Source organism: Hippoglossus stenolepis, chromosome 4, assembly GCF_022539355.2.
Source record: "Hippoglossus stenolepis isolate QCI-W04-F060 chromosome 4, HSTE1.2, whole genome shotgun sequence".
NCBI lineage: Eukaryota > Metazoa > Chordata > Actinopteri > Pleuronectiformes > Pleuronectidae > Hippoglossus > Hippoglossus stenolepis.
This window is the reverse complement of record NC_061486.1, coordinates 10673962-10701820: the sequence shown is the minus strand read 5'-3', so window position 1 is coordinate 10701820 and position 27859 is coordinate 10673962. Positions and strand designations below refer to the sequence as shown.

Below are 27859 nucleotides of genomic sequence, written 5' to 3'. Positions count from 1 at the left end.
CTGTTAAAGTAACTTTTTAAATGATCAGATTAGGGCTTCAAGTAACTTACTTTTTTTTCAATTATTGGTTAAGCTGTAATTTTTGGATACATTGTTTTGTCTCTAAATAATAAAAAAAAATGGTTAAAGTGTGTGTTATAATTTCCTACAGACCACAGTGAAAAGATTGTGACAAAAGCTCCCTGTCTGGATTCGACCGAGGGATATATTATTGGAGCACCCGATGAAAATGTCAATTTGGAATGACAGCAAGGTTTGAGAGCTTTTGACAATAAGGGCCAACCGTGTCAATGTGCTGTAAACTGAAACAAATTGATTTCCACAGTGTCGTCATGTCCTGCCTCCTGCATGCTCCGCCACACACCTGAATGTTCTGGACATTTTCTTGGTGCTGGGAAGGTGCCTGACCCTGACAATCTCCTGCTGTGTGAAAGGCAAACTCCTAAAAATGTCCGCACTCTATTTCCCAGACTAGATTGTGACAGATCAATACAGCATGATCAGTTATCAGTTGTTTCTTGTGTGAAGTCAAGAAACACTGACTTTTAGAGATCTGTTTTTTCCTCTTCAGTAATCCTAAATGTTGCCAGATCCCGTTCTTAGCCTTAAATACCCTTTTTGGCTCATTTATTTGCCCTCACTGATTAAATAATCTGTTTTAAGTGAGGTGCGGGGAGGAATGTGCTTTAGGAATTTTTTGATTGAAGCTTACCCCATGTTTGACCCTTTCTGATCCGGTCACTGGAAGTAGCGAGATGGACTCCCAGGACTGTTGCTTGGCTGGGACTCGGATAGGGGGGCGGCTGTTGGGTGAGAGCCTACATCTGTTTATGTCAGTAGACGGCAGCAGCTCAGTATATATTTCTCAGAGATGTACTTCAAGGACATGAAACCAAGCTGTTAGTCTTGTCCTTTGACCTCCCCATGAAGGAGGGAATTTCCTCTTTGGGGATCAATAATCATCACATCATCATCAGTACATGACTTAAGAGATTTTCTATCGCACTGCAACTCCAACCATGGCTCCTGCTGGACATTGTCGATAATGAGAGCAGCTCTTTTCTGCCAGATAATGTGTTTCTATAAATGTAAAGCTTCCGGAAGAAAGTCCAGACTCTCTCCCAGCTGTTTGACACATCCTCTCTTCTCCCTGCTGGAGGCCGTCTCTTCCTGAAGCCTCATCATCATTTAGCCTCATTAGTCTGTCACTGCCCTGATTTGGTTACAGGAAGAACCTTGAAATAACCAGCAGCTCGCACAACACACTTAGCCTATACATCCACGCACTCCTGCCCCCGCTTCCTCTACGTGAAGGTAATATTGTAGAATAATACCCGAGAACAGAAACAATGTATTTTCCATTTCTTTGAGGAATATATACATTTTGTTAGTCCTATTTATAAGTAACAAAATCAATGGTAATGCTTTAATTTATGGGTCTGTTATTTCTTAATGAATTCTTCTAAAAAATGTAAATTTTCATGTTAAGCTGTTCAGTGCAGTGACCAGAGCAGCGTCTGGATACCTGACCTGAACCAAGCCTGGCTTGTTTGGTCAAATATTTTGAAATTATATTCTTGTTCAAGTCATTCCCGTAAGTAAGGCTTGCTTTTTTACACTACATTTCACTGTCTGTATTAAGGTGAAAAAAGCAACAACCATACATGTCAAGGATATGAAACACAAACTCACAAAGCTCACATAAACTGCATTGGCTTCGGATCGGGTTTGGACATAAAAAGCAGAATGCCTGTTGGGTTCGGGGGCTCTATTTCCCCTCTAGCTAAAGTGCCAACTTACACACTTCTTTCCAGGACAATTTCCAGAAAGTGGGTTATTTTTAGTAATTTACAAACCTCTACAATAAAGCAGTACATAATAAACAAAACATCTTAAATATCTTAATGTTTAATGTCTTTACGAAACAAAGCCACTGAAGATCATTGTCTGTAAATAATAAAGTCTGAAATTAGCAAAACACATTTACATTTTTGGTCAATTCACCTTTTTGCTGGAAGTGAACCCTAAAACTGGAACTGTCCCAAGATGAAATAAAATTTCCAAACAGCACAACTAAAGCTCACTAACTAAAATATTATATTAGCATTCAATGCTTTGAATGTGGAAAAACAACTATTGAGACGCAACACTAAATATGCTTGTTGCAATGGATTTGTTACCCGCAGGCAGTAAAATGATCTGCACTGTTTTGGTGACTTGATTTTCATTGTTTTTTTTGTGTGTGTGTATTTATAGGATTTGTGAAAGATTATAATAATTGACCAGTGATTTACTAACCCCTTAATAACCGTCAGCTGGCGGATTTTTCTTGGGCGCATTGTAGCTGACCTCAGAGTGAAACCGCATTACAGCCCCCTGCTTCAGAAACGGTCAAAATATTTTAGGCTAATTTGAGAAAATCTGTCTCTGCTGTTCAGTCCTCTTACTTAGTGGTGAGTGTTTGGAAACAGGAGCACAAATTGCTAATCTGTTGTTTCTCTCTCATGCTGCCAGACTGCACTTGTTGAGCATAAAGGGGGAACTGCCTGCTAATCACTATTGTGTAGGACAGATTGAATATGACAGATGTATTTACTAGTTGAGTTCCCTCTCACAGTCTGCCTACAGAGCTGTCATCTTCTTGACAGGTGAGCAAACAGGAATCCAACGTTATTCCCAATTATAAAAGCATGTGTCACTGATATAGTGCAACGGCAGGCGTGTTTACACAGCCGTCTCTGTACAAGGCATGATTGTTGGTTTTTTTCTTCCCTTTTTTTATATTTCTGTATGTTGTGATTAATCACCGCAGCCAAGACTGTGTTTTCCGCCCATGCCCAGGATGCAGTGTTCAGGTAGAGAGGTCATCCTTCTACAGGGAAAAACTTAAACCAGTTTATTATTAGTTCCTTGTCTAGAATAGTGACGAGGAGTCAGAATTTGGATGGTTTCGATTTGATTCACCAGTGATGTGAGCAACAGTGAGTTAAAATCTTTTATTTTGAGTCAGCATGAAGGTAACACACAGGCAGTAGCACAGTCGTTTCCGTTTAAGGAAAGAAAACTAATAAATGTTTAACATATAATGATAGATGATTCTGAAATGAAAACACAAGTAAAAACGCACAAAGTTGCACCAAAACCCTGAGACAATAGAAGATAATCATTACTGAATTATTTATACTATAAGCTATTCAACTATGCCATAATCTCGTAACTGCTGGAGTTAACATGCAGCTCTGAATGCGAGTGCGTGTGTGTGTGTGTGTGTGTGTGTGTGTGTGTATATATGTTTTCCTCAATGGTCCCTGTGCACAGCCTTGGATTAATCAGTGTGGAGCAGCAGTAGCCCGCTGCTCTCCCCTGAGATGTCTCTGTGGGAGCCGCAACAGCTGTGACGGTGTAAGTCACCCCGAGGATCTGCTGCTGAGCGAGCACACAAATACACACCCATAGGAGAAGAGACCAATAGCTTGGCTGAGGGCATGTAGCTTTGTTTCCTTAAGTTCTCATGCTCCATATGGTTTTGCATTGAGAGCCGTCAGCTGAACATCTGTAACATAAACTTTATTTTTGTGTAGTTTAAGATTCTTTACTTTCTGGATTGAGTGAATCTTCATCATTGAATTCCTATAGGTTTTAAACCTCATTGTTTAAATGTTGATTTTCCACCTCACTCATCTGCAGGCTGTCCCCTTCACATCAGAGAAACACATGTTAGTCTTGTCACGAATGTGCCCTCTGGTCTCTGTTTGGTTTAAAGAATCAGTGAAGCCGATGTGTTCCTTTCAGCTGCTCTTGTGTCAGACCTGCATGTCACCGCACAGGAATGCAGTTTGCACGACATAATGTGGGCCTGTTCTCCAGTATAGCTGCAACAGGTAGCAGCTAGCTGACAAAATGTAGATGTAATCGTATACGTGCCTCCAGCCACCTGACGCCAGGGGATGTGCCTTCATGAGCCAGATGAAGAAAATGTCTTTGTTGTGACTAATTCAGTTTTTCATATGTGATATGTCGTAAACATGGAGACTCTAAGAACTCATTGTCTTTTTTACAGCAGCTGTCAATGACTCAGCTAGAGATTGAAGGTTTTTTATTAGGGCACATTTTGTGTTTGTTAGGGCTGCAAATAACTTAATTTGTTTTGTCATTAATTGATACAACATTTTGTTTATTAAATGAAAATTTAAAGAAATACCGGTTTTAATTTCCCGCAGAGCAGCATCTTTAAGTGTTTATTATCTGACCAGCTGCCCAAAATTTTACAATCTTCAGTTTACTATCATGTATGATGAAGAAAAGTACCAGATCCTCACATTTGAAAAGACATCAATTATGACATTTTTTATGAAGATTATTGCAAAATTAATTGCAGATTTCAAATTTTATGTTGATTTCCTACCCGGTGCAGCTTTAGTATTCTAGAACAGATACTTTCAAAAACCCAAATGTATGAACCAGGACATGTTCATCTACACTGTCAGACTGAGCAGCTCTTCTCAGATACTTGTGAAGTTGTTATTTAGGAAGGTCTAAGGTTTTATTTGTGGTGGCCTCGCCAATAAAGTTCCAGCTGTACAGTAAACTTCACCCTTTTAACTCCTGTGCTAATCCTTTGTACTTACTCTGTCACTCGGTTCAAACTCTGCAGAATATAATTGAAAAGCCTCTTCTTACAGCTGCCCTGGATCCGGGCATATGGCTGCTTAATTCAGCACAGATAGTGTCTGAGATGACCATCTATAGAAAATGCAAAGAATTTGCGCGACTGGAGTAAACGCTATGGAAACAAAAACAAGTAACAGATGCTGGAAGTCTGCTGATGAGAGCACTTTTACAGTCCTAAGCTTTTTCATGTCTGTGAGGAGTTTAGAGCCCATTCAGACTTTAGCTTTGATGCTCGCGTGGCATGTGGTCGCGAGTAGCCCTGCAGAGACGGAGTGAGGGGAGACTGATGTAACCACAGGGGGAGAACGGAGAACATTTCACAGACAGAAAAGTCAAATAAAGAAATACAATAATCCACTGCGGCACCTTTTTAGGGAGCTTGAAGTTTCAGTCAGTGCAGTAAAGCACATGCAGTGCGAGTTGTGTGCTGCAGTGATATCACAGTGCTGCTGCAGAGTGACCAACTGTTGGTCATGTAATGTGGATTTACTGTGCTGCTGTGTGATATTATGTACCGCACCACTCTCAGGTTGTGTGTCCTGATTGCCTGCGGCCCACCGCCTACATCATACATCTTCTTGTTGGTGCACCTTCTCGTTCCCATGGCAACCAGCGCCAGCATAGCTATCATACAGCTAGAGCAGCATTTCCAAGTGGTTTAGGTGGAAGGAGCTCTGTGTATTGCATATGACTTCATCACTGTATTTTCCCCTTATGTTGCCCAGAGTTAAAGAACAAAGCCAGTGGACTTTAATTCTTATAAAATTAAGAAGTATATGATTTTTGAGTGTAATTGTTTTTGGTTTGTGTCAAGGAAGCTCAGGTTGGAATATCATTAACACAGTGCAATCATCTGTTTCTTATCCAGAAATAATTAGAAATATTAGTTTTAAAAAGATAACAATATCTAAAATAAATCTAAGTACTAAATGGTTCTTTCTAAAAATGACCATTGGAGTAAATAAGAGGGTATCTGCAGGCCTCATTAAGTACTGATCTGAGTTTCCATTAAAACAGCAATTAAAGGGATTAAAATGGCTTTAATTTAATTAACAAAAGCCTTGTGGGTTTTTTTCTAGCCTGTAATGTTGCTTAAATGTTTTTGTATCTAATTCAAGCATAAACTAGAAAACCGAAAATTCTCCAGTACCATTACCGTCGGTACCTGACCTCTGATGTTGTGTAAATTTCTCATGTTGACCTTTTAATAGGTATTTTTTGAATTGGTCGATTTTATTCTTATCCAGGTCTAAGTCATGTTTAATGATTGATTAAGCATACCATTATGTTTATATACTGCTGGAAAGAACTGAAAGATTTGGTCAGTATGAATGTGGAAAAGTCTTTAATCTGTAATCACAGCACGAAACAGTTCTGATGATATTATTGTTGACTTGTTGGACAGCAGTAATAATATAGTGTTTGGTCATATAATGCAAACTGTGCGTGCTTACTCTGCAGATTCATACTGGATCACTGAACTCTGCTCATCATCAATCTCATTTTTAGAATAACATCCCACTCATATTGATCAGCTGCTTATCGATCAGAGCTTGATTTATTCACAGCGCACAGTGCTACTTGTAGAGCACACTGTCTGGTTTCACTCTGCTGCTTCTCTGTCGCTTTTCCCTCATGCGACACTCCCACTACATCCTGATTTCATCTAAATGAAGATCTTCGCAGCTGGACAGAGCCACGTGTCGTTCACTTGTGAGGAACAAATGGAGCAAACCAGGGTCTTTTTTTCCTTTTCTATTTTTCCATGCGCATAATCGTTGCTTTGTTTCATTTCGTATAAGATGAGGCGGCGAGAATCACAGGGGGGGGACTGAGGGGCGTGAGGAGTGACTGAGATGTGAAAGGGATGAAAGTGTGTCAGTCCCCACCCCTGTGTGTTGGAGTGGGAATGGGGCTGCCCACCCCTCAGTGCAGGGGGTTCCCTCCCTCTCCTGCAGCATGTGTATTCATTACGCTCTCCAGACTACGGCATAATGTGAAAAAAAGGACACTGAAGTGAGATGTGGTTTATATCAATCCGTGCAGTTTTAGTCGAATATTCACTCCGACAAGTAAAATTACAAGTCAAAAGTAAACAGTTCATATTTTTGTATATAACGGCTAAGCAAACTTGATTATTCATTATTCTGCCATAAACTGCCATGTGTGTCTAGTGCTGGAAAGGGATATAATTGCTTTAAAGGTTAATTGATATGATAAGGGGAAATTAAGAAGCTTTAAAGGAGACATATCATACTCTGGTCTATTCAGGTTCATATTTTTAATTTAGATTATTACTTTAAAAAGGTTTTCATGCTCTAATTTTCAGAAAACACATCACTTTCCTCATGCTGTCCATTGCTGCAGCTCCTCTTTTCAGCTTCTGTCGGAAATACTAGGTTTTAGCTTCTGTCTCTTTAAGACCCCCCCTCCTCATAAAGCCCAGTCTGCTCTGATTGGTCAGGTGTCCCACACTAGTGATTCATCAGCCGCTTCCAGCGTGTTTAGGAAATGTCGGCCTCCTCTCTCACTTTACTTGGCTTGGTGTTCGGGGCATGTTAGACAAGCATGCATTATGCAAGTTGTCTGCCATTGTGATGTCACATGACATCGTGATTCCGTGGAACTATCAGTTGGACTACTGACGTGTGTTTTAGAAACAGTGTTTCTATGGGGGAGAGGAGCTCCCATTGCTGTGGACTTGTGGCTTTTTAACACTGCAGAACTTTAACATACACAAAAAAATTATATAACACACTAGAGGAACGAGAGAAAGGTAATTAACATAATATGTGTCCTTTAATACCAACAGATGAACTCATGAAAGTCTCATTAATTTTCAAAACTGTAATAACTGGCTAAATATTTGAAGCTTCTGTGAGGTTGTTGCTTTGACTTCATGCTGCATTCACTTGAGGTCCAGACCTGAAAGCAGAGGAGCATCAGTCTGAGGCTGCACAGATATCGTGATCGTCTTTTCCTCCTCCTGCTGCTTTTCAACTCACAGTGTGAAGGGAAACTTCAAGGCTGAGCTCTGACACAGTAAATGCTCTGAAATATTCCTGCATCTGACTTGTGACAGTAATCCCATCTTAATCACACCATAATACCAGTAATGGTGAAGGCCGTGACACGTCTGCAGACTCACACATGGACTTTCTTTTTATCCCATCAACGGTGTGAGGCCTTCTACTGTAATGAGACAGCAGATTAATATATTTATTTATAGAATTATTTATGCTGAACTCGTGGTTCCACTGTACAGTATACAGTATGTGCACACAGAGGGAATATGCCAACTCTGTCGTGGCTCTGTGAAAGTTAATACTCTACTTCTAAAAATCCACAACAGACATCACCAAAGCCCCAGTCTCAAGCTTCCTGTCCCTACACAGTTATGTTATATTTTTCTAGTGCGCAGCATAGTTTGGGCTGGTCACACACCTCCCAACTGTTTTAACTTTGTGAATGCAGTGCATTTAGCGCAACACTGAGCTGGAGGCAAGAGTCTGCGAACAGGTTCTTCTCTACATACATCGTTATGACCCCCCATTAATGTCATCAATGGCATAAAGATTCCCAGATGGCTCATAGAGAGCGATTGCAGAGACTGCTGATAATGACAAGAATGCACCTGGTTTGTCAAGGCAAAGAAGCTTGCACAAGCCACAAGCGGTGATCCTGGAGAAAACAAGCCGGTGCCAGAAGCGTTCTTCTGTTGTGGTTGTATTTTTCTCACGACACCTATTGTTTAGGAGGAGACGAAACTGAAAGACAGAGGCGTAGTGTCCATGTCACAGTTGGCGCGTGCAATGACCAATCTGTCAATCTTATCCGTGGCTTCGCAAGTCGACTTTCCAACAGGCAGAGGTGTGGACGTCTCATCTCTACATTTCACTGGTCCGAGTGAAGGTTCACTGATGTGGTGGATGTGGTGTTTCTGGAGCCGCAGAGGCCGTTTGTCTTCATCCTCTGCAGGGTCTTTTGACACATTTGCTTTATCAGACCCAGAGGACTGTACAGGTTGTTCCTACTATTACAGATCCACTGCCTTTCTGCCAATGTTGCCAAAGAAACTGGTTGAGACAAAAAAAACAGCTCAGGTACTTCAGGAATTGCTGCAATACCACAGAAACCAGCGCTCTGATCCTCACACTAAACATTTAAAGCTGAGTTTTTGTCACTGAGGTGAAGATTCAACAAGGTGGCAGTTTGTGAGGCTGTCGTTTTGTGTGTGTGCGGTTTACCGTCTGTGAGTCGCTTCACTGCTGCTGTTGACCATCTGACCACATCACTAATGTCATGTGTGGCTGCGACTTGTGATTCAGGTATCGGCTGACTTATGTAGAAATCTGTTGATGCCACACTGACTGGAGCCTGATGCATCAGGCTCCTGAATAGCACGTGCATTATCTGCAATGGACATCAGTTGAAATGACATTATGTGATGAAGCCAGTGTGCATTAAAGTTTGTCACCGGCTTAAATAGTTATTTTTTGTTTGATCCAATTTGAGGTAAAAACACAAAGGTAACACTTTACTTGAAGTCCCTGCATTTAGATATATAAGCAGCTCAATGACATTTAATAAATGGTTTATAACAGTCTGAACCATATGCAATTTTTATAAATGTATTATATAGCACCTATAAGTGGAGGCTGATGTATCGACAAATAATGATTCACTATATGGTAAGAAAATGGAAGATATAGGAATAGTTATAATTGTTCCACAAATACTTTACATTAATAAACATTTAAATTTCCTTATATCTGCTTACAACTAGATTTAATGTACTTGAAACTGAACCGAACTTGGAGACATATGAAATATTCTATTTACATAAAATTTACATGCTGCTAGTTTAAATTCATCTCAACATAAGCAGTACCATACGAGGGTTTTTATTCAAATCACTCCAAATGTCAATTTGTGAGTAGGGCTATAACTAATGATTGTTTTCATTATTGATTAATCTGCAGATTATACAACCAAAATCATTGCAGATGAACTTTCTGTCAACAACAAGACTAATAGATGTGGCTTTAAGTAATGCATGCAGCTGTAGGTGTAACTTGGAATTTGATCTCAATTGTATATGCGTGTCCTTGAGTGTATGTGATAATGGCTGCAGACTGTGGCTGCTCACAGACAGAAAGGTCTGGGGCCCTGCAGGTCTGTGGTGGGAACTCCACTATGCCACTGTTGGGAAGTTTTCACTTACTGTTTAATTTCATTTTCAGAGCAGTAGATTGAAGCGTGAGCCTTAAATCCATGATGATAATGCCAGCTTTGTTAAGAGCTGACGCCTTTCTGTAGAAAATAGACAATCACACACAATCACTGACCCTTGTCCACCCCTGCTCCCACCCCTCTGTTAAGGACAGTGTTATTAAGCTTGCCGTGGCAGGATAAGTGGACCCTGATTGATCGGTATTGATTAGAAATGCATTTTTCAGACAGTAATGGGCCTCCCCCTCAGGACATTATGTGTGCTGATTCCCACCAGCCCCCTCCTCTGGCCCCACTTCACCCGCTCTTTATGTCCTACTTGTACTTGAGGATCCCTCCCCCCTGTTCACAGGCCCCCGACCTCTAATCACAATGCACAGCCTCCTTCACTTTGCCTCTTTTTTCTATATTTCCATTCATCTATCCATCTATCTTTGTATGAGAAAGAGCTAAAAGGTGGACAGAGATGATGATGGGGACATAGGTCGATGGAGACAAACAGTCAGGGGCACAGTCATTTGTTCCATCTGTAGCGGTTCAGCTGTTTTTTTTTTAATGCACATTACTTCTGGTTCAGTATTTGAGCTGATATAAACCACATATGTTTTTGCAGAGGCCACAGTGGTGTCTTTTAGCTCTGTTTGTGTGCAAACCAGTGTGTGTGTGTGTGTGTATGCAAATGTGTTTACAGTACAGATAGACCACCCCAGGCATCTTTGTACAGACTCCTCTTAAACAGTGTGTGTGTGTGTGTGTGTGTGGTGTGGTGTGTGTGTGTGTGTGTGTGTGTGTGTGTGTGTGTGTGTGTGTGTGTGTGTGTGCGTCGATGATCTGACGAGCGTGGAACTGATTACAGCTGCTCTGCTGCAACACACATACAAGCATGTCCTCAATTATAACTGCCACTCACAGATTATGAGAAATACCATAAAAAACGTCAATATGACATATGTAGTCTGTCTGTCGTGTGTCTGTTATGCATCAAGCGAAACTCATAACACATGCAAAGCAAAAAACATTAAGTTATTTTAATAACTGTGAAAATTAACTCCAGAGTTTGAGCTGAACTGTGTAGAGCACCGAAAAGCACTAAACTTCATTTCTACATCCGTTTTTCTACAGAGTAAAATACGGGGCTTCCTCTTCCTGCATTGTGACGTCAGACCTCACCACACCCGTTTCACCTGCAGCTGAAGGCAGAACAAGGTAATGTTTACACCTACTGTGTTGTGTGTCTGTGTTTTTGAAGGTGTGCAATTTAATCCATCATCAGACCATTGTATATTTTAGTTGTACAGTTTAGTGGGATAGATTAATCATAGTCTAACAATTAGCTGACTTCAAACCTGACATTTGTTGTGGGTTGTGTTGGTTGTGTTGGGTAATTTACCGTCAGTTATTATGTTGTTATTATTCCAGTTCCAGAATGTGTGATGGACATTTTTTGTTTGTATTATCCAACAAATAATTGCCCAAACAAACAAGACCATGTAGGGAGACTTCCAGTTCCTTGTTACGACACAATACCCAGGAAGCGCAATCGAGTCGCTCAAGCATGACGTTTCTGACTTAGAGGAACTATAACAAAACGCGCGAGTGTTTTTTCCCCAGAGTTTTTGGGTTGGTAGACATGCCAGATACCCACATTAACCTGTAGAAGCACTAACAAAGTGGAATTTGCATGCTATGTCCCCTTTAACTAATCAATTAATGATTAGGTATAAAAACATGTAAACAGCCCACCACAGTTTCTTTGAGCCCATGGTGACTTTATCAAATTTCTTGTTTTCTTCTCCAAACAACAGTCCAAGTTTAGGAAAACATATATATTAATACATTTTTCATCTCTGAAACTACTTGTAGAAGCACCGTTAAGGATAATGTGTTCATATTATTCAGTACATCTGCTTAATGTAAGAAAGGCCATCGTTCAATTAGACATGTGTGCTTTATGACACCGCTGCTGGCGAGTCTCTACCCTCTTTAGATGCCCTTGAGCTGGAGCTCCCGGCACGTTGACTTCTGCCCTCCTCCACCTGTGAGAAATTCAAAGTAAAAGTCTTGGACGATGAACTGGATTATTTCAGGAAACGTAAAACCACCAGGGAAATCTTATGGAAGCACTGCAGTATCTGAACATTTAGATACTCATCTCCTTCCCTCTGTTTTTCCTTTAAAGCTCAGACGCCAGTCTTCTGATTTGTCTCTCGCAGATAAACGAGTGAATAACAATGATAATGAACTGTGATGTGGGCTGCAATTTATAATCCTCCAACTGGATGCAAATCATAGTACTTGTAATGCGGGTTTCTGACTGTGTGTGTTCGCGCATGCTTAATGAGTCTTGCTCTTTTCACCCCAACCTCTGGTCTTCCTCCTCGTCATCCTCCTCCTCCCGAGCTGTGTCAGTGTCATGGGACGGCAGCTTGACAGACAAACAGGCAGTTAGAAGTGACACTAGCGACATCAGCGGGATTCAGCAAAACAATGTAGACGGAAATCAATGGAGACAATGACAGTGAGGTCGAGAGAGACTGTGGAGGAGGAAAGTGAGTGGAGAGGAAAGCAGGGCGACAGGGAGAGCTGCATCTCAGTTCAGCTCCAGTCTGAGAGGGAGAGATGTCGCCTACAGATAAGACAAACACACTTACAAGCCCAATATAGACCAGAGTCCGAGGCTTTGGCTGTGTGTTTCCTTCCAGTCCAGCGTTCTGACATGTCAATGTTGTTTTCAGAGTTTCCTGTAGAGGTTTAGTTGTTGATGGAGCGGACACAGGTCAGCCTGTATATGGGACTCAATTTTTCTCTCTGAGTCTTGAATATTTTTTCTCCCAAGCCATATGTTACTTATACTTGTATTTTACTGTAGCAAAAGCTGGCAGAACAATCTCCATTGTTCCAGACGTGAGGTAAAATTCATATGTGGACCTTTTTAATATATTCAACCCTCCACTGTCTACTGCTCATCTAGGTCATGTTTGATGACCAATTAACAATATTTTAGGAATCATTGTTGTATATGACTGGGAAGTTGTGACAATAAATGTGATATAGATGCCATAAAAATATTGTTTTGATATTTCCAGGCCGTACCAGTCACACTGTCCTTTCATTGTGTGGTCGGTATGACCATTAAACAGGTTAAAATGTCATCCTTCTCGGAGTTTAAATTTCTTCAAAAGTTTGAAAATGCTTCCTGAACCATGCATTGTTACGACTGATTTTGCAGTCTATCATGAGGCTTGGCCAATTGCGCTAATGATGGAGCATTAAGGCAAAATCATGACTTTTGTGGGCCTTGCGGCTGTTTGTCACGTACGCCTACAGACCACAATCAGTTTTTTGTTGAATCTGTTTTAGTAATGGGAAAACAGTGCGTCTCTTCAGTGACATTAGGAAAACGTAGACAGACTCTGTAACCTCTCATCATGAGTCCGACTGCTCTACTACAGGAAATAATGAAACATTGAACTCATCGTCCCGTCCACCGCTCCCTTTTAAAGACTGACCCTTTTGGCAATTTACTGATTGCTATTAATTTTAGACTCTTGCTCTACTAATTCTTTAAGGTGCTGTTTTTTTATTCTCAAACATTTTAGTTGCAAGTCTTCCTTATAGGCTGCAACCCTTTCAGATCTGAATACTAATATTTAAGGAAAACTTCAGACCATCCTTTATGAAAGGAAAGGAGAAAAAGCCACCCCACAATTCTTTGCGGCCGCAACATTTAAAGCGACGCAACCTTATATAGTTGCACCTGGACACACCCACTTAAATGTAAAAAAACTGCTTATTTATTCTAAGGACAAAATCCTTATAGCTCTTGTACTTATAGTTCACAACATCATAATTAATTAATCGTGGGATCGAATAAGTAATTTCGATCCCACGATCATGGAATGCACACACAAAATTATTCTCTCCACGTATATATCACTCACATTATATAATTTCCACATTTCAGTCCTGTTTGTTTTATTTTCCTTTTCAATGAAATGTGTTTTGTTGTTATTTCCTGTGAGTAAGTGATGATAAGACTCTGTATAGACTGAAAACATTTTATCCCAAGATGTGTCATTTTATTTAGGACAGGAAACCTTATTATAACTGTCAGCGCGCGGCCTACAGCACATAGTACTGTACATTTTGTGCTTAGCTTCTGTTATATGAGAGTAGTCTAATTTTCTCCGCACCATGGTTCTCCTTTCCTCTCTCCTTACGGCTTCGCTTTCACATCCTTCCTTGACCTTGTGACGTATTCTATCGGCATCAAGGAATAGTGGTTAGGAAAGTAGATTATTTGGACTTTCCGAACGCAGCCAGAATCTCAAGTCTGCAGCTCTGCTTTTTATTTTGTTTGGAGGATTTAACAGAAACAAGGTTCTGTGTTGTTAATAGTACACACCTTACAAACTGTTTTATATGACCTCAGGTTATATCCTGAATAAAACTGTCTTGAATTTTTTAATTCATTACATCATCTGGCTCTAACTTGATGCGGCTGACCTGTGATGGCACTGGTCTCCCGCTCTGTCCTGTCCTTCAGAAGTCACGATGACGTGAAAGAGAGTCCCCCCCTTGTGTCCCTGCCAGTACTGTATTGTGTTGTATTACAGTGTCGTGCTCTGCTCAGCTCCTGTCTGCCGTCTGCCAGTCATATGTACCACCATCTGTTCTTCAAACCAACTCATAATGAATGTAGCTCGCACTTTGTCATCACTCGCTTGATCTAAACGTTTAACACTAACTGTTTAAGTCTGGGGAGTTTGTTTTAATTGTTACGCTAGTTTATGTTTGCATTTAATTATTGTTTAGATGGTTGTTGATTCTTTTGATCTATGTACTGAAGTATATTTTTTTCAAGTGCATGGTGCCAACATCCCTGCTGCAGATATAATTAGACTATGTGCTGTTTGGCTCTGACAGAAACGCTGGTCTATCCTTCCTCATCCCTGTTCCTTTTCCGTTTGTGACAAGCCCAGTAACACTCCGTACTGATCTCAGGTCTGTCCACATTACTGTGGCAGAGCAGCAGCAACAGCGGCACCTCCTCCATGTCGATTACACTCATTCCTCTGGAAGCTGCGATCCTGTGCTAACTCTGTCATTACAACCATCTAACCAGGGTAATTACCAGCCTCCGTGTGTGTTTGTGGTGCACGGGCCAAGCATGCACCATGCAAGGCAAGTCAGTGTGGGTGTGGAGGGAGAGGGAATGAGCATGACTGGGTACATCCCAGAGCTAACTCACTACTATATGTAGTAATTAAAAGGCATTAAATGTCTGCACTTTTATCCACTGAAGTCTGCACTAAAGCTGGTTGTCTTCCCAGTTCTCACTGAAGCCGACGGAGAATCGTTCTTCTTCTGTTTTTTTGTTTGGATTTTTTTTGTATGTAGTCATCAGTCATATTTCATAATGTTGTTGATTGGCTTAAAAAGAAGTGCCTTACTTTGAACACACCCAAGCTGCTTGCCATCTGCCCCACCCCACAAAAACGTGAAACTTCTAGTCAAAGTCTGAATGTTTGGTTTCCTGATAGTCTTTTGGGACTATCTGTCCTTTTGTATTATCAGGTACTATTAAGATAACAGTCCATCAACCATAATTGCCGCAAATTAAAGTAATTTACTTAGTTTATTACCTGGTCACTGGTTAAAAGACAGCTTATACACAGACAAAAAGAAAAAGGATAAGCTTTTTAGATGTGGTAAAAGTATAGTATTACTACACCAGGCTTGAGGCACATCTGTAACAAGTTGACTGACCGGTAAGCTTACAGATAGAAATGTGGCTCTATTGATTTACAATGGTCGGTCAGTCCAGATGTCTCAACAGCAACATTTTTATACAGACGTTCATGCTTCTCAGAGGATGAACCTGAAGGACTTTGGTATCTGACTTTCATCTTGCGCCACCATGAGATTTATTTGTGGCTTTGAGTGAAATGTCTCTACAACTATTGAAAGGATTGCTGTGGTATTTGGTTCAGACATTCATGGAACCCTCAGGGTAAATTCTAATAACTTTAATGAGCCCTTAAGCAGTGGTGATTTATATTGTTTATAATAACAGTACATCAAGAGACAATGTGAAATGGGTTACTAGTAGTGATGAACCAACAGAGAAACAAACTGTGGCTTTGCTTGTCTTAACAGAGCTCTGGGGCGAGTTTCAGCTCATTATCTGTCTGATGTGAAACTTCTCTTATGTCATACTTTTTGGCTGCTAGAGAACGTTTTCAGCTCCAAAGCTCCAAAAAACCACGTACACCCCCTGCTCAGCATCAAAATACATGACTTTGTATTTAGTGGAGGATTTAGCAGCTAAGATAAGATATCAGTCACATATTTATATTTGATAGAGGCCAAAAAAGGCTAAAAGGAACATTTTCACCAAAATGTGATATGTCAGTGTTGTGTTCCCAGCTTGTCTATGCTGCCCCTAAGTGGGCAAAAAAATCTGATAATGCTTATTATCAACTAGTGCCATCTTCAGATCAAATATTCAATACTTTTGTGTGTGACCAAATACATGTTAAACTAATGTCATTCCCATCCGAATTAAGTGTGTGTATTGCAGATCCTTGCTTTAGCATTTCTATTGTCATTGTGGGTGTATTAGCATGTTGACGCAAATATTTAGCTCAAAGCTCCACTGTGCATTAGTTAAACCTCACAGAGCCTCTAGCATGGCTGTCGACAGTCTTGTTGTATTGATGTTGTGAGAAACATCTCACATATCAACTGTCTCACAGGGGGGAAAAAGTCTTCCAGTCTCTATCTGTCACTGTGTCTGTGTGTGTGTTTCTCACTGATGGGCTCTGTGCTGACAGAAGTCACCAATAAAGAGCAAACCCCATTCTCTCCACCACCTCTCTCATCAGGCACCTCAGCCACATAATAAAGCCATTCTGCACGCAGCTCCTGCAGCTGGGGCTGGACAATGGAGGATTGGGCCTGATAGTGGATCACAGGACAGCTCTCCTGATGAGGAAAGACTCTGTCAGAAAGCATGATCAGAGTGGGAGCCTTTGGACATGAAGTGCCTTTGGTCCGCCATAAACAAAGACACGATACATTAGTGTGGCCCGATGACGAATTGGGGATTTTATTTGCTGTGAATGAGTTTTGTTGATGCTGCGTGTATGAGTGACTGAGTAATACAGTCTTGGGGCCAGAAATGAGTTCAGCAAAGACATTGTGTATCATAAAAGAAGACGTTGTGTACCAGGAAACACACAAACCACTCTGAGCTGCCTCGAATCAACGGAAAAGCTCAACTTTATGCAAATTGGACTTCATAACAAGATCACGGCCCAGAAGTCGACATTTGTGAGATTCTGAGGCAGCTGGAGAGAAACAAGCACAGATTTGTTTTCACAGCAAAGTTGTTCCTATTGTATGAACTGTGTCGGCTGTTAGACTTACTGGAAAGAATCAAGTATTTAGCTCCTCTCTCCACGAAAGTGAAGCTTAGGGCTTGAACCAGTGTTTTAACAGCAGTATCTGTGAAAGTGCCTAAATTTGAATGTGGTTAAACTTTAGTCCAACTGATTATACAGTGAAACATTGTGTGCGTGCATGTGAGAGCGGGTGGGCGGTGGCTGAATCATAATCCGCTCCTGTCTGATTCATCGTGGAAAAGAGCTTTGAAGTTGTGAAATTTTAAAAGGTCAATCTGAATAAAAGCTGATGAGGAAAATGCTTCAGTAACTAGCGTTTAATGAAATGTTATTTGTGGTTCAATTCTATAATACAGGATTTAATGCAAACAGACCCAGAATCATTGGGTTTTCATGAGAGTTGTGTTAATAGCATGGTATAGGAAGGCTGGATTCCAACAAGAGCAAGGTGTGTGAGTGCGTGTGTGCATGTTGCATATAAATGTGCTTAATCCCTCCACATATACACACAACAGAGGCATTTTTCAGACGGTGTATGTTTGCTCTCTGAAAACACTTAGTGTAGATATGTGAATAACTTTGTCGCTTTGAGCAGAGACTTGTGTAGATAAGGAACTTTAATCCCAGAACAGAGACCTAAAATAGAGAATGAGATTAGACAGAAAGGGGAAAGTAGCAGCACTAGAGCAGAGATGGCATTTTGCTGAAGCTCTCATTCAGAATATCTAAACCACCCCACAAACTGTTATCATCACGTTGGCCCTATTGCGTTTTGAGTTATGTGATTTATTAAAAATTCTTTGATATAGCCTGCCATATGCTCTTACACTGGTTTTTGTGTCCAGCTGCATTATTTGAGAGAGAATTGTGTTGTATAAGACTTTGTTTCTTTTTCTTCATTCAGCACCATCAGACCTGTTAAGCACTGTCTCTACTGTTCACTACAGCAGCTGAAGTAGAAGCTCTTTGTCCTATGATGGACAAGTAGAGTGTGAGGATTAAAACCAATCTGACAGTATTTCTGGAGCTCTGCCATAGAGCTCATCTTACCTCAGCCTATCACAGATATATTGGAGTCTGTGTATAGGTTTAAGAAAAAACTTTTTTTGCATTATACAAAAAACATGAATTTTGTTATTTATAAATGGAGAGAAAACATGTTTCTGTGTCTCAACCGCGTGGAGATCAGTGTCAGCATGATGACAAAATCAGTCACGAGCTACACTGCATCGTCACCGCAGCCTTCATGTCCTGTGGGTATATGGGTGATTTTGTGAGCACGCACATGCGCTTGAGAGCACAGTGTGTGTGTGTGTGATAATAATGTCCCTTGTCAGCCTCCTGAAGATTAGCCTCAATGGGAGAAATCCTGCGTCACATCCTTCACCTCATTTTCTCTCTCTCTCTCTCTCTGGCTTATCAGCCTCACGCTGGTTTACAGTTGAGTTGACTCTTGAGTCTTTTCTGGTTTCAGTGCTCAGTTTTTGTTTGTTAAAAATGTTCCAGTATTTGAATTCTAATTTGTTTTGGTTTTAGATTTTTTTGTGCCAAATGTGCGAAACTGATTTGTTGGAATGATTGTTTATTCCTTTTTTTTTTTTCTCAGGGTGAAAATATTCAGCAAATATTCAGCGAAGAAGAATAAGAGGAGAACTGGTCCTCACTGATTCTGGTCCATCATGGACCAGTGAAGTCTTTCACACCCTGCAGGTTGAAGGCAATGTTTTTGGGAGCTAGAGGCCGAAGCACTGTCAGCAGAGTCTGTGTGGGGCCCCTTCTCTCCCTCCTCCCCAGCACCCCTCCAGACATGGGATGCCAGCCCCCTGCCCCACAGCCCTGAGCTCTCCTGGGGAGCCATGAACAACTACAGAGACAGAGGGGTCACTTGCACCTCCTCGGACCTTCTGGATGGAGGAGGAGGAGGAGGAGGGGTGTTGCCCCAGCACACTCCATTTCGTCACACCCCCAATGGCCACCCATTCCTCACAGACCTTGCCATCCTGCCACGCATGTCCGTGCCCAAGATGGGCGTTCGAGCGCGGATCGCGGAGTGGCCTCCGCGTCGTGCACAGTCCCGAGAGTCGCTCATTGAGAATGGGCAAATTGGCAGCAATCACTATGGAGACGACTGCTCCACCTCACTTTCATCATCTCTCTTGTCATCTGATGTCGGGTTGGTGCGGGGAGGAGTCGCAAGGTTGCCACGACGACGGTCAAGGGATGAGTTCAGGGTCGGGGGCTTTGGAGGAGAAAGAGGTTCACCTTTGAGTCTGAGAGTTTTCCCACCGTTACGACAGCGCTCCAACAGTGAAGTGACGCTCAGCGAGCAGGATGAGAATGAGGTGAGTCTTAAACACCGGTAGTTTGGTTCATCTGCTCCAAACTACCAAAAAATATGAAACATGACTTTTAGTTTTCTTTGATTTGTGTTCTTATTGACTTACTACAATTGCCAAAAGTGCACATCTTACCTCTGTTTTAACACATTATGAAAAAGATGTGCATGTGGTGATGCACATGCCTGCTACCAGATGATTTTGTTAAAATATTTACAGTATAGATTGTTTCTATCACTCTTCCCTGTCCGACAATACATTTTTATAATTAATTAATCAGTCCAAACAAGTAGAGCCAAATGTACAAACACAGAGTTTGTTTGGAATTAACCTAACAGGTTTTTTGAGAACTAACTGTATATATGTCATCAGAGACGGAAAATTCACTCTCCTTTCTGATCCAAGGTGGAGACTCGTGGAGGTGGTGGGATGGGGATCCTGTTCAGAGAGTACGGCAGCACCTCCTCCATCGACATCCAGGGCATCTCTGAGCAGAGCTTCTTCGACATGCTCAACCAGTTCCACCAGGAGAGGCCTGACCAGCGCAGCTCAGCACCCGTACGCCTCGGGGAGCTGCTGCGTGCTCCAGACTCGCCACCAAGTGCACCGCTTCCCTCTGCTCCATCACCTGGTCCCACAGGTGGAGACGACAGAGGGACAGGAAAGAAGGACGGAGCTGAGAGGGTGAGGAAGAAAAGTGGAGGCACGGAGTCGTCACTGGGCACCTCGTCTTTGTTCAGGAAACTTCGCAGCTCGAGCAGAGGGGAGCTGGACGGAGGAAAAGGAGAGACTAATGACGGTTCAACAGATGGCTCCTACAAACAGTGGGTGTGCCCAAAGAGCTTTGTCCACTTTGACGCCCAGAGCATCCTGTTTGACCTCCACGAAGCGGCGGCTCAGCGGGGCTATGCCACCCAGAGGAGGAACACTGCCACTGGGGCATCAGCTGCCTCAGTGTCCCTGTCCATCTCCAGGTCCTCTGCTCCTAGTGCGAACGAGCCAGTTTACTCCAGCATTGAAGACCTGACTATGAGCCTCGAACCTGCCACAACACCCTCCCTGAGCATGGACCCTCTGGATGGCCCACTTGGAGCCCCCAGCTCCAGCCAATTGCTCCTCTGCTGCCCACACTTCCTCAATGAGATCGGGGGCCACGGGGAGCGCAACATCAGCTTCCTCAGCTCGTCAGCAGAGCGAGGAGGAGATGGAGGAGGAGAGGGAGGAAGAGGGTGGCTGAGGAGGAGTAATGCCAGCGTCTCAGTGCTGGAGGTGCCTATTGAACAGCAGGTTACAAGACTGGACAGACTGAAACTGTACAGCATAGAACATGTAGACCTGGGGGCCAGGTACTACAGAGACTACTTCCATGGCAAAGGTAAAACTGTCTCACACACAAAGACATAAATTACTGAGAACACTGGACACAATGATTAATCAGTCAAACAACTTTTAGAATCTTGGCAACCAAAGATTACTTTCATTATCTGTACTTTTGAGCAGCAATGATTTATTTATCTATAATTACGATAATCATTTTACTTTACAATTGATAGAGGTCAAGTAACCACACATAACCACATCAATATTCATGGCAAAAAGCAGCACACTTAATATTATTAGTTTCCTTTACTATGTATCTTGTATATGAAAATAATAAAAAATAGTTTGTGAGTTATTTTTGATTCACCTGTTTAACTATTCAAACATTAATTTATATTTTGGTGCGTTGATTCATACCATTGTAAAGTAAATATATATTTTTTAGTTTTATGCTGATTGTGCTGAAGATGTCACTTTTGGCTTCAGGAAATTATGATGGTTCTTAAATTACATTTAGTGATTTATCAGTTTATCCGTATTTTTTTACATTATACAAAATATTCTCCCCTTTCTCATAACTTCTCTACAATACTGATCCACTTTTGAACTCTGATTTAGGACCCTTTATGTTTTTTGTCTGTGGTTTGTTCACTAGATCTAGTGAATTAAAATTTGTTTTCATAAGGGGACTGTTGGGCCTTGGCAGATGTCTGCACTCCAGTGAGCGCCATTCTAGTCTGTGTGTGAATTAGATAGTGTAGATGTCGTTTGTGCGCCAGTGTCTCTCCAGAGTCACTCTTCACATCATCATGGGTGTGTTAATATCCAGCTGCTGAGCAGAGCAGCCAAACTGGCAGCGCTCCCAGAGATCTTATTCCACATGTACCTGCCGTTGGACTGGACTCTGAGCGAATGATTCACCACCTGCCTTCCTGCATGATCACAAGTAGCACTTCACAGTGGTCAGTCAGTGCAGCTGGTTTCCAGTGTCACAACCAACCGGGAAGAAGTGTGTGTGTCCAATGTTTGCTTGTCCGTACATGTGCATGTGGACATTTCCTGTCAACATCACCTCTTCAGATACTGTAGATGAAACTTCCCAATGACAAGCATCATCTGGCTTCACCCTAATTAGTGACAGATGATGTGTGTGTGTGTGTGAGGATCGGGCCTGCAGCCAAACAGATAAAGGTTATCGTTCCAAAAATATGTACATCTGCTGGCTTGCTTCCAGCTGAACGCCAGTGTGTGTGTGTTGTGCCCTGTGTGCATGTCAGAAAAGCTTCATCAGAAGACTTGACATTTTCACCACGGGACATGGCGTGGAGGAGAGGCAGCCCTGACTCTTAGCATGTACGTCATCCTGGTTCATTCAAGTTAGCGTGGTGAGGAAGAGGAGGAGTTACTTATCAAGCTACTTTCCTCCTTGAGTGTCTGTACAATTTGTGTTTCGACTCTCTCAATGCCGATGGTGCTGGCATTAGCACGGCTTAGCTTAAGAGCTTTAGAAGAGGAAGTGCAAGACGCTTGTGAAGTGTGTTGATAGCGTCTCAGCCTCTTAATGGATGAACATGTTGTGTTATGCCATCACTGCTAATCAGTCACAAAATGTTAACACCACATTTTGTTCATTTCCTGAATTGCTATGGAGTAAGACTGAGGACATATTTTTCCCTTCATAGTTTTCTCCAGACTATTGTCAACCATTAAGTCAAAATTATCATTATTTATTTTTTTTACAAATCTCCAACATCAGTGAAATGTCTCTTGTGTGTGAGCCGCACCTTGATTATCATTTTCTCCGGGTTATTCTTGTGTCAGCTGAATCGATTTTCTAATTACCTGAGTATTGATTCGTAGATAACATATCATTATCTTAGTCTTGTCCTTGACTTAATGCCCCTCCGCTGTCAATCTTACAACACATGTAGTTGTACTTTTATGTAGTTTTTAATCCATTTATTAGAGTTAGGTTCTGAACCTCAGTACATTTTTGTAACTGACACCAATGCATCTGTATCACCGAGTATCAAAAACTAGTTTGAATGATTTGATAGATTTGGAGTCTTGTTTACTTATTCGTCTGTTTATAAAATCCATCCCGTCATATATTATGTATCCTTCCAGAGATATAACACAAGCCCATGTTTAAACATAAATGAATGAATTAACCTTGTGTCCTCACCACAAACTCTAACCTTGTTCTCTACATCTGTCCTTCACCAGACCACTCTAACTACTTCGGGACAGACGAAAAGCTGGGACCAGTGACTGTGAGCGTCCGCAGGGAGAAACTGGAAGACACCAAAGACCTGAAAGACCAGTACCTGTACCGCCTCATCGTCAGGACAAGCGAGGTCTGTCGTTTGTGACTGATGTCTCAGTAATGAGTCAGAGAGTAAACGCTCAACTCACTTCCTTACCTACTTTCATTTTAACGAGCCTCTCCACCTGCGACTCTTCTCACCCTCTCTGCTCTGATTAGAACCTCCCCCCTCTCCCCCCCTCTCACTTCCTCAGTGGAAAATTCCACCTGCCCAGACTCGCTGCGTTAAAGCCAAACCAAACACTGGCTGCTCTGCCCAAAGTGTTTGGCCTTGCTCTCAGAGGGAGTGCACCCAACCACTTTCCACTTTGATGAAACAAATAATCATCATCAAATGATAGGCTGATGATTAGTTATCAAGATTCTGGCTGACTCAGCTTCCAGAGAACCCAGCATAATTATCTTTTCTTTTAGTATTATTTTATTAAAAGCAGGTAAAAACAAATGCCCATTCTATTATTGATTTTACAGATTTGTTCTTGATTAATTGTTTAGTCTGTAAAGTTTCAGAAAAAAGAAAAAGAAAGAAATTAAATTCAAGATACTTTATTTGTGCCTCAAGTTGCATTTTGAGGCCGAGACACACAGCACCTAGATAACACATAGATAACTTGCCTAAACAAATAATAATAATCCAAAAACAGAATCAAACTTCAAAATACACAAGAAATGGTATAAGTCCATAGGTGGCAACAAAGTCCAGCACCACAAAGGCACATATAATGTTTCAACAAGAGCAGATGTTAAAAGTAAGTGCTTTTATCACTGTGTACTCTTGCTGTTCACAAGTGTGTAATGGTTTTTGGAACAAAACCAATCTTCCTACTGTTTGTTTTACATGCAGGCAATTTAAAATACATTCCATTAGCTTTAAGTGTTCACAGAGGACGTGTGGGGTAGTTGATAATTTTATATGCTTAAAAATGTTCCAGTTTCCCAGTGTCTTAAAATTGATACTTTTGTTTTGCCAAACAATCTCAGTTTTCTTTCCTAGAAAAGCAGGAAAATGGGCAAATATTCATCTTTGAGAAGATGGAACCTTTGGTTTTTATCTTAAAATATTCGCAGACTAATTTTCCAACAATCGACTAAATGTTTTTTAGTCTTTTTTTGTTGTTGGACGTTTATAGTGAAGACTTCGTAAGCTGGGTCACAGAGGTCTCACCTCTCTGTTGGTTTAATCTGCTCAATATGTATTATATAAACACCTGTCGGGCATTATCAAGGTCACTGAGACAAACAGAGGAGTTTGCCTGCGTTCATTGTGTTCTCGCCGTCTTTGTCTGAGCGTGTTCCTCTGTGTTTCTGTTGAGGTGTTGTTTTTAGCTGGATTACATGGCTGCCTGGCCACATCACTTAGCCATGGTACAACAATGGAGCCCCTCTGCCTTCTAAGTATACAGAGCTCGGTTAACAGACACCAGCAGTTCACCCAGGCCTACTGTTCCCACACAGAAAAAGAGAGATTGATTGCAGACTATTCTTTAGCCCCTCAAGCCACAGCCTCTCTCAAATATCCACCCCCTCAAGTCTTCTAATTCTGTGCAGCGGTGCTGACACAGCAAGGTGGAGCGAAGCCCCCCATTCTCTCCCCCTCCGTCAAACATTACGCTCACACTGCGTTGCCCACTCCGCTGACGAGTAGAAACGATAGCTCCATAACTTCTGCTGTGTCAATCAGGATTCATTTCTCTCTGGCAGACCCCGATTCTCTGAGGTTCAACTGCCTCTACGGCCCCTGCCAGCTCCAGAGTCTGCCATGCATCTTTAATGAACCTCTGTGTGTGTGTGTGTGTGTGTGTGTGTGTGTGTGTGTGTGTGTGTGTGTGTGTGTGTGTGTGTGTGTGTGTGTGTGTGTGTGTGTGTGTGTGTGTGTGTGTGTGTGTGTGTGTGTGTGTGTGTGTGTGTGTGTGTGTGTGTGTTATCTGAGGTTATTATAGTCTTACTGTTTTGAAGCAGGTCAATTTCCCTCACCAGGGAGCAGCACACTGTGGCAGCACAATGCTGAGCAGAATATTAACACACAATACTGCCAGACTTAAAACACACACACACACAACCTTCTGTGTGTGTGTGTGGACTCTGCGGCTTCAGGGCAGTGTGTTACTGTTATGAGCTGTGAGACTGTCTAATGTTTCTCCTTTATATTACCTGTGGTCCTGTACAGTAGCTCAGTCTGACCGTAGACTTTTCTGTGAAGGAAAACCAGGACCAATACAACTATCGTAACACCAGTAATACTCAGACATAGACAGCTATATACATGTAGATGTTAAACATGTTGTGATCGTGTGAAAGATTCAACCTAAAAGCATTTTAGGTGTTTGTTATTGTGTCGTACTCAGGGTTCAAATCAACATAATGGAGTTTGCAGAAAATACATTAATCTCTTGAAATTTTCAGGCTGATTTGAAACATTTATAGTTTTAAAAACGTCACTGTGCTTTCCGTTTACAGTTCTTGTTCTTTCCCTCTTTACAGTTGGTGACCCTGCGAGGCTCCATTTTAGAGGATGCAGTGGCGTCTACGGGGAGACACGGCACGGTGCGGGGTCTGCCGCTCAAAGAGGTCCTGGAGCAGGTGGTTCCCGAGCTCAGCGTGTCCTGTTTGAGACTGGCTCTCAGCACACCCAAAGTCACAGAGCAGCTCCTAAAGCTGGATGAACAGGGGGTGAGTTAACTGTCTGTGACTGTATTGACATTTTATTTTCAGTCTTGTGCAATAAAACCAGAAGTTGGACGGTTGATCCCAGCAGGAACAATACCCCCGTTCAAATTGTCCTCGGGCCAAATACAGGAAGTTTACCTATTCAGTCAGTAACAGACAGACAGACTGAAACGACTGCAAAGCAAAGAAACCCGAATGACTAATTTTGTGTGGGAGCAAAGTATAAAATTTGGGCTAAGGGCAGTGAAAGCTGTGTGAAGCAGGGCGTGGTGTGTTTGAGTGTACTATAAAAACTTAAATGTTTAGCAATGTTATCTCACCTTTTACTTTACAGAGGGTGACGTGTAAGGTGGAGGTGTTTTGCCAGCAGCAGGCTTTTTGTTGTATGTGCAAGTGGTTTATACAACAATGAAACTGTCATCTGTTTGTGTGTGTGTGTGCGCGTGCATGCGTGTGTGTAAACAGTACGTTAGGGTTATATATTTTTTCCTCTAACAGTTTATCTTTTCCATCTGTTTGTGTCAGGGTTGTGTGAGCGTGTTTGTAACGTTAGCGTTATCTCTCCTCTGCCTTGTAGTTAAGTCAGAAGCACAAGGTGGGAGTTCTGCTGTGCCGCGCAGGCCAGAGCACCGAGGAAGAGATGTACAACAACGAGGAGGCGTCACCTGCCTTCTCTACCTTCCTGGAGCTGCTGGGGGAGCAGGTGCTTTTAAAAGGGTTCACCAAATACGCCGCCCAGCTCGACACAAAGAGTAAGTGCTTTCAGACATGCACCTCTTTTTGTACATGTGATGTAGAGTCAGGGCCCGGGGAACCCAACTGAGCCTGAGGGAAAACTCACCGAGCATTAACCGAACCTGACAGGCATTCTGTTTTTTTGTGTCCGAACCCGACCCGAACACGAATATCATTTCAAAGTCTTTGTCTGCATCTGTCGGGACCTGCTTGGGCTGGATATCAACACTAATATGTGATGACAGTTTTATATCTTGGTAAATTCCTGGCAACAGAACTGGTTAATTTTACTGACACCGTGAACAACACATTATGTCCGGCCAGAGCAGCACAAAGTCAAGTATGCACATCTTTTTTGTTATTATTAATAACACTATACTAGATTGGCACTCATCAGAGCCATGTCCCATTATATTCAATCAAGCGGCATCAAATTGCACATACTAATAGATACCAGTCCCCTAAATGTGGTGAAAATGTAAAAAAAAATTAAAATGTTGAAAGTTAAAAAAAATCCTGGATCTTCTCCTGATCCGGATCTGCTCCAAAGTTTAATGGATTCTTTAAACTGTAGTTTAGTAGTAATCCATCTAGTAGTTTTTGTGTAATCTTGCTGGCAAACAAATAACAACTAATAAACAGACAGGGGTGAAAGCATAACCCCCTCGGTGGAGGTGATAAATGGACCAGTTGAATAAACTATGAAACACTGTGAATTAGCAATTTTATGTTGTGTAGGAGATTCCTCTCACACCAGATCAGTCTATGAAAATGATTTATTTTCCCTCGCAGTGCAGAGCATAAGAGAAATAAAAAAACAAACCAAACAGCTCCTACTGTGACAATAGTGACTACCTCCTTATGTAAATCAAAGAAACGTAAAAGAAAACTATGAAGATATTCACTGGAGCGAAGCAGGAGAAGTAGTAAATCAAGTCTTAAACGCCAGAACACATTTTTATATCCTTTATTGATGCAGCCTTTGAGAGAAGAGAAAATGCTCCCAGCTCTTCTCCAGCAGTGAGACGTTTCAGTAATGCTCCTGTCATGTCTGAATAAAGCTGTGAGGAACAGGACGGGCCAAGTATCACAACCCCAGGAGAAGCAGAGTGACAGTCTGTGAGCCCTCATGATCCCTGTGAATGTGATTTCACACATCACACTGT

At 41.8% G+C, this 27859-nt stretch overlaps 1 protein-coding gene across 2 annotated transcripts in view; it reads left to right on the top strand.

The window, feature by feature from the left end:
- Positions 1-27859, top strand: part of sipa1l3 (signal-induced proliferation-associated 1 like 3) — a 69443-nt gene that overhangs the window by 21682 nt on the left and 19902 nt on the right. Inside the window, exons 2-7 of one of the 2 annotated variants that reach the window (XM_035154842.2) lie at positions 11026-11109; positions 18916-19651; positions 20051-21020; positions 23192-23322; positions 25773-25961; positions 26536-26710. In XM_035154842.2, the coding sequence (XP_035010733.2) occupies positions 19166-19651; positions 20051-21020; positions 23192-23322; positions 25773-25961; positions 26536-26710 (1951 nt within the window). In that variant the 5' untranslated portion in view covers positions 11026-11109; positions 18916-19165. Of the gene's footprint in view, positions 1-11025; positions 11110-18728; positions 18750-18915; positions 19652-20050; positions 21021-23191; positions 23323-25772; positions 25962-26535; positions 26711-27859 lie in introns of those variants that run through there. The other variant, XM_035154843.2, reaches the window with a different exon arrangement.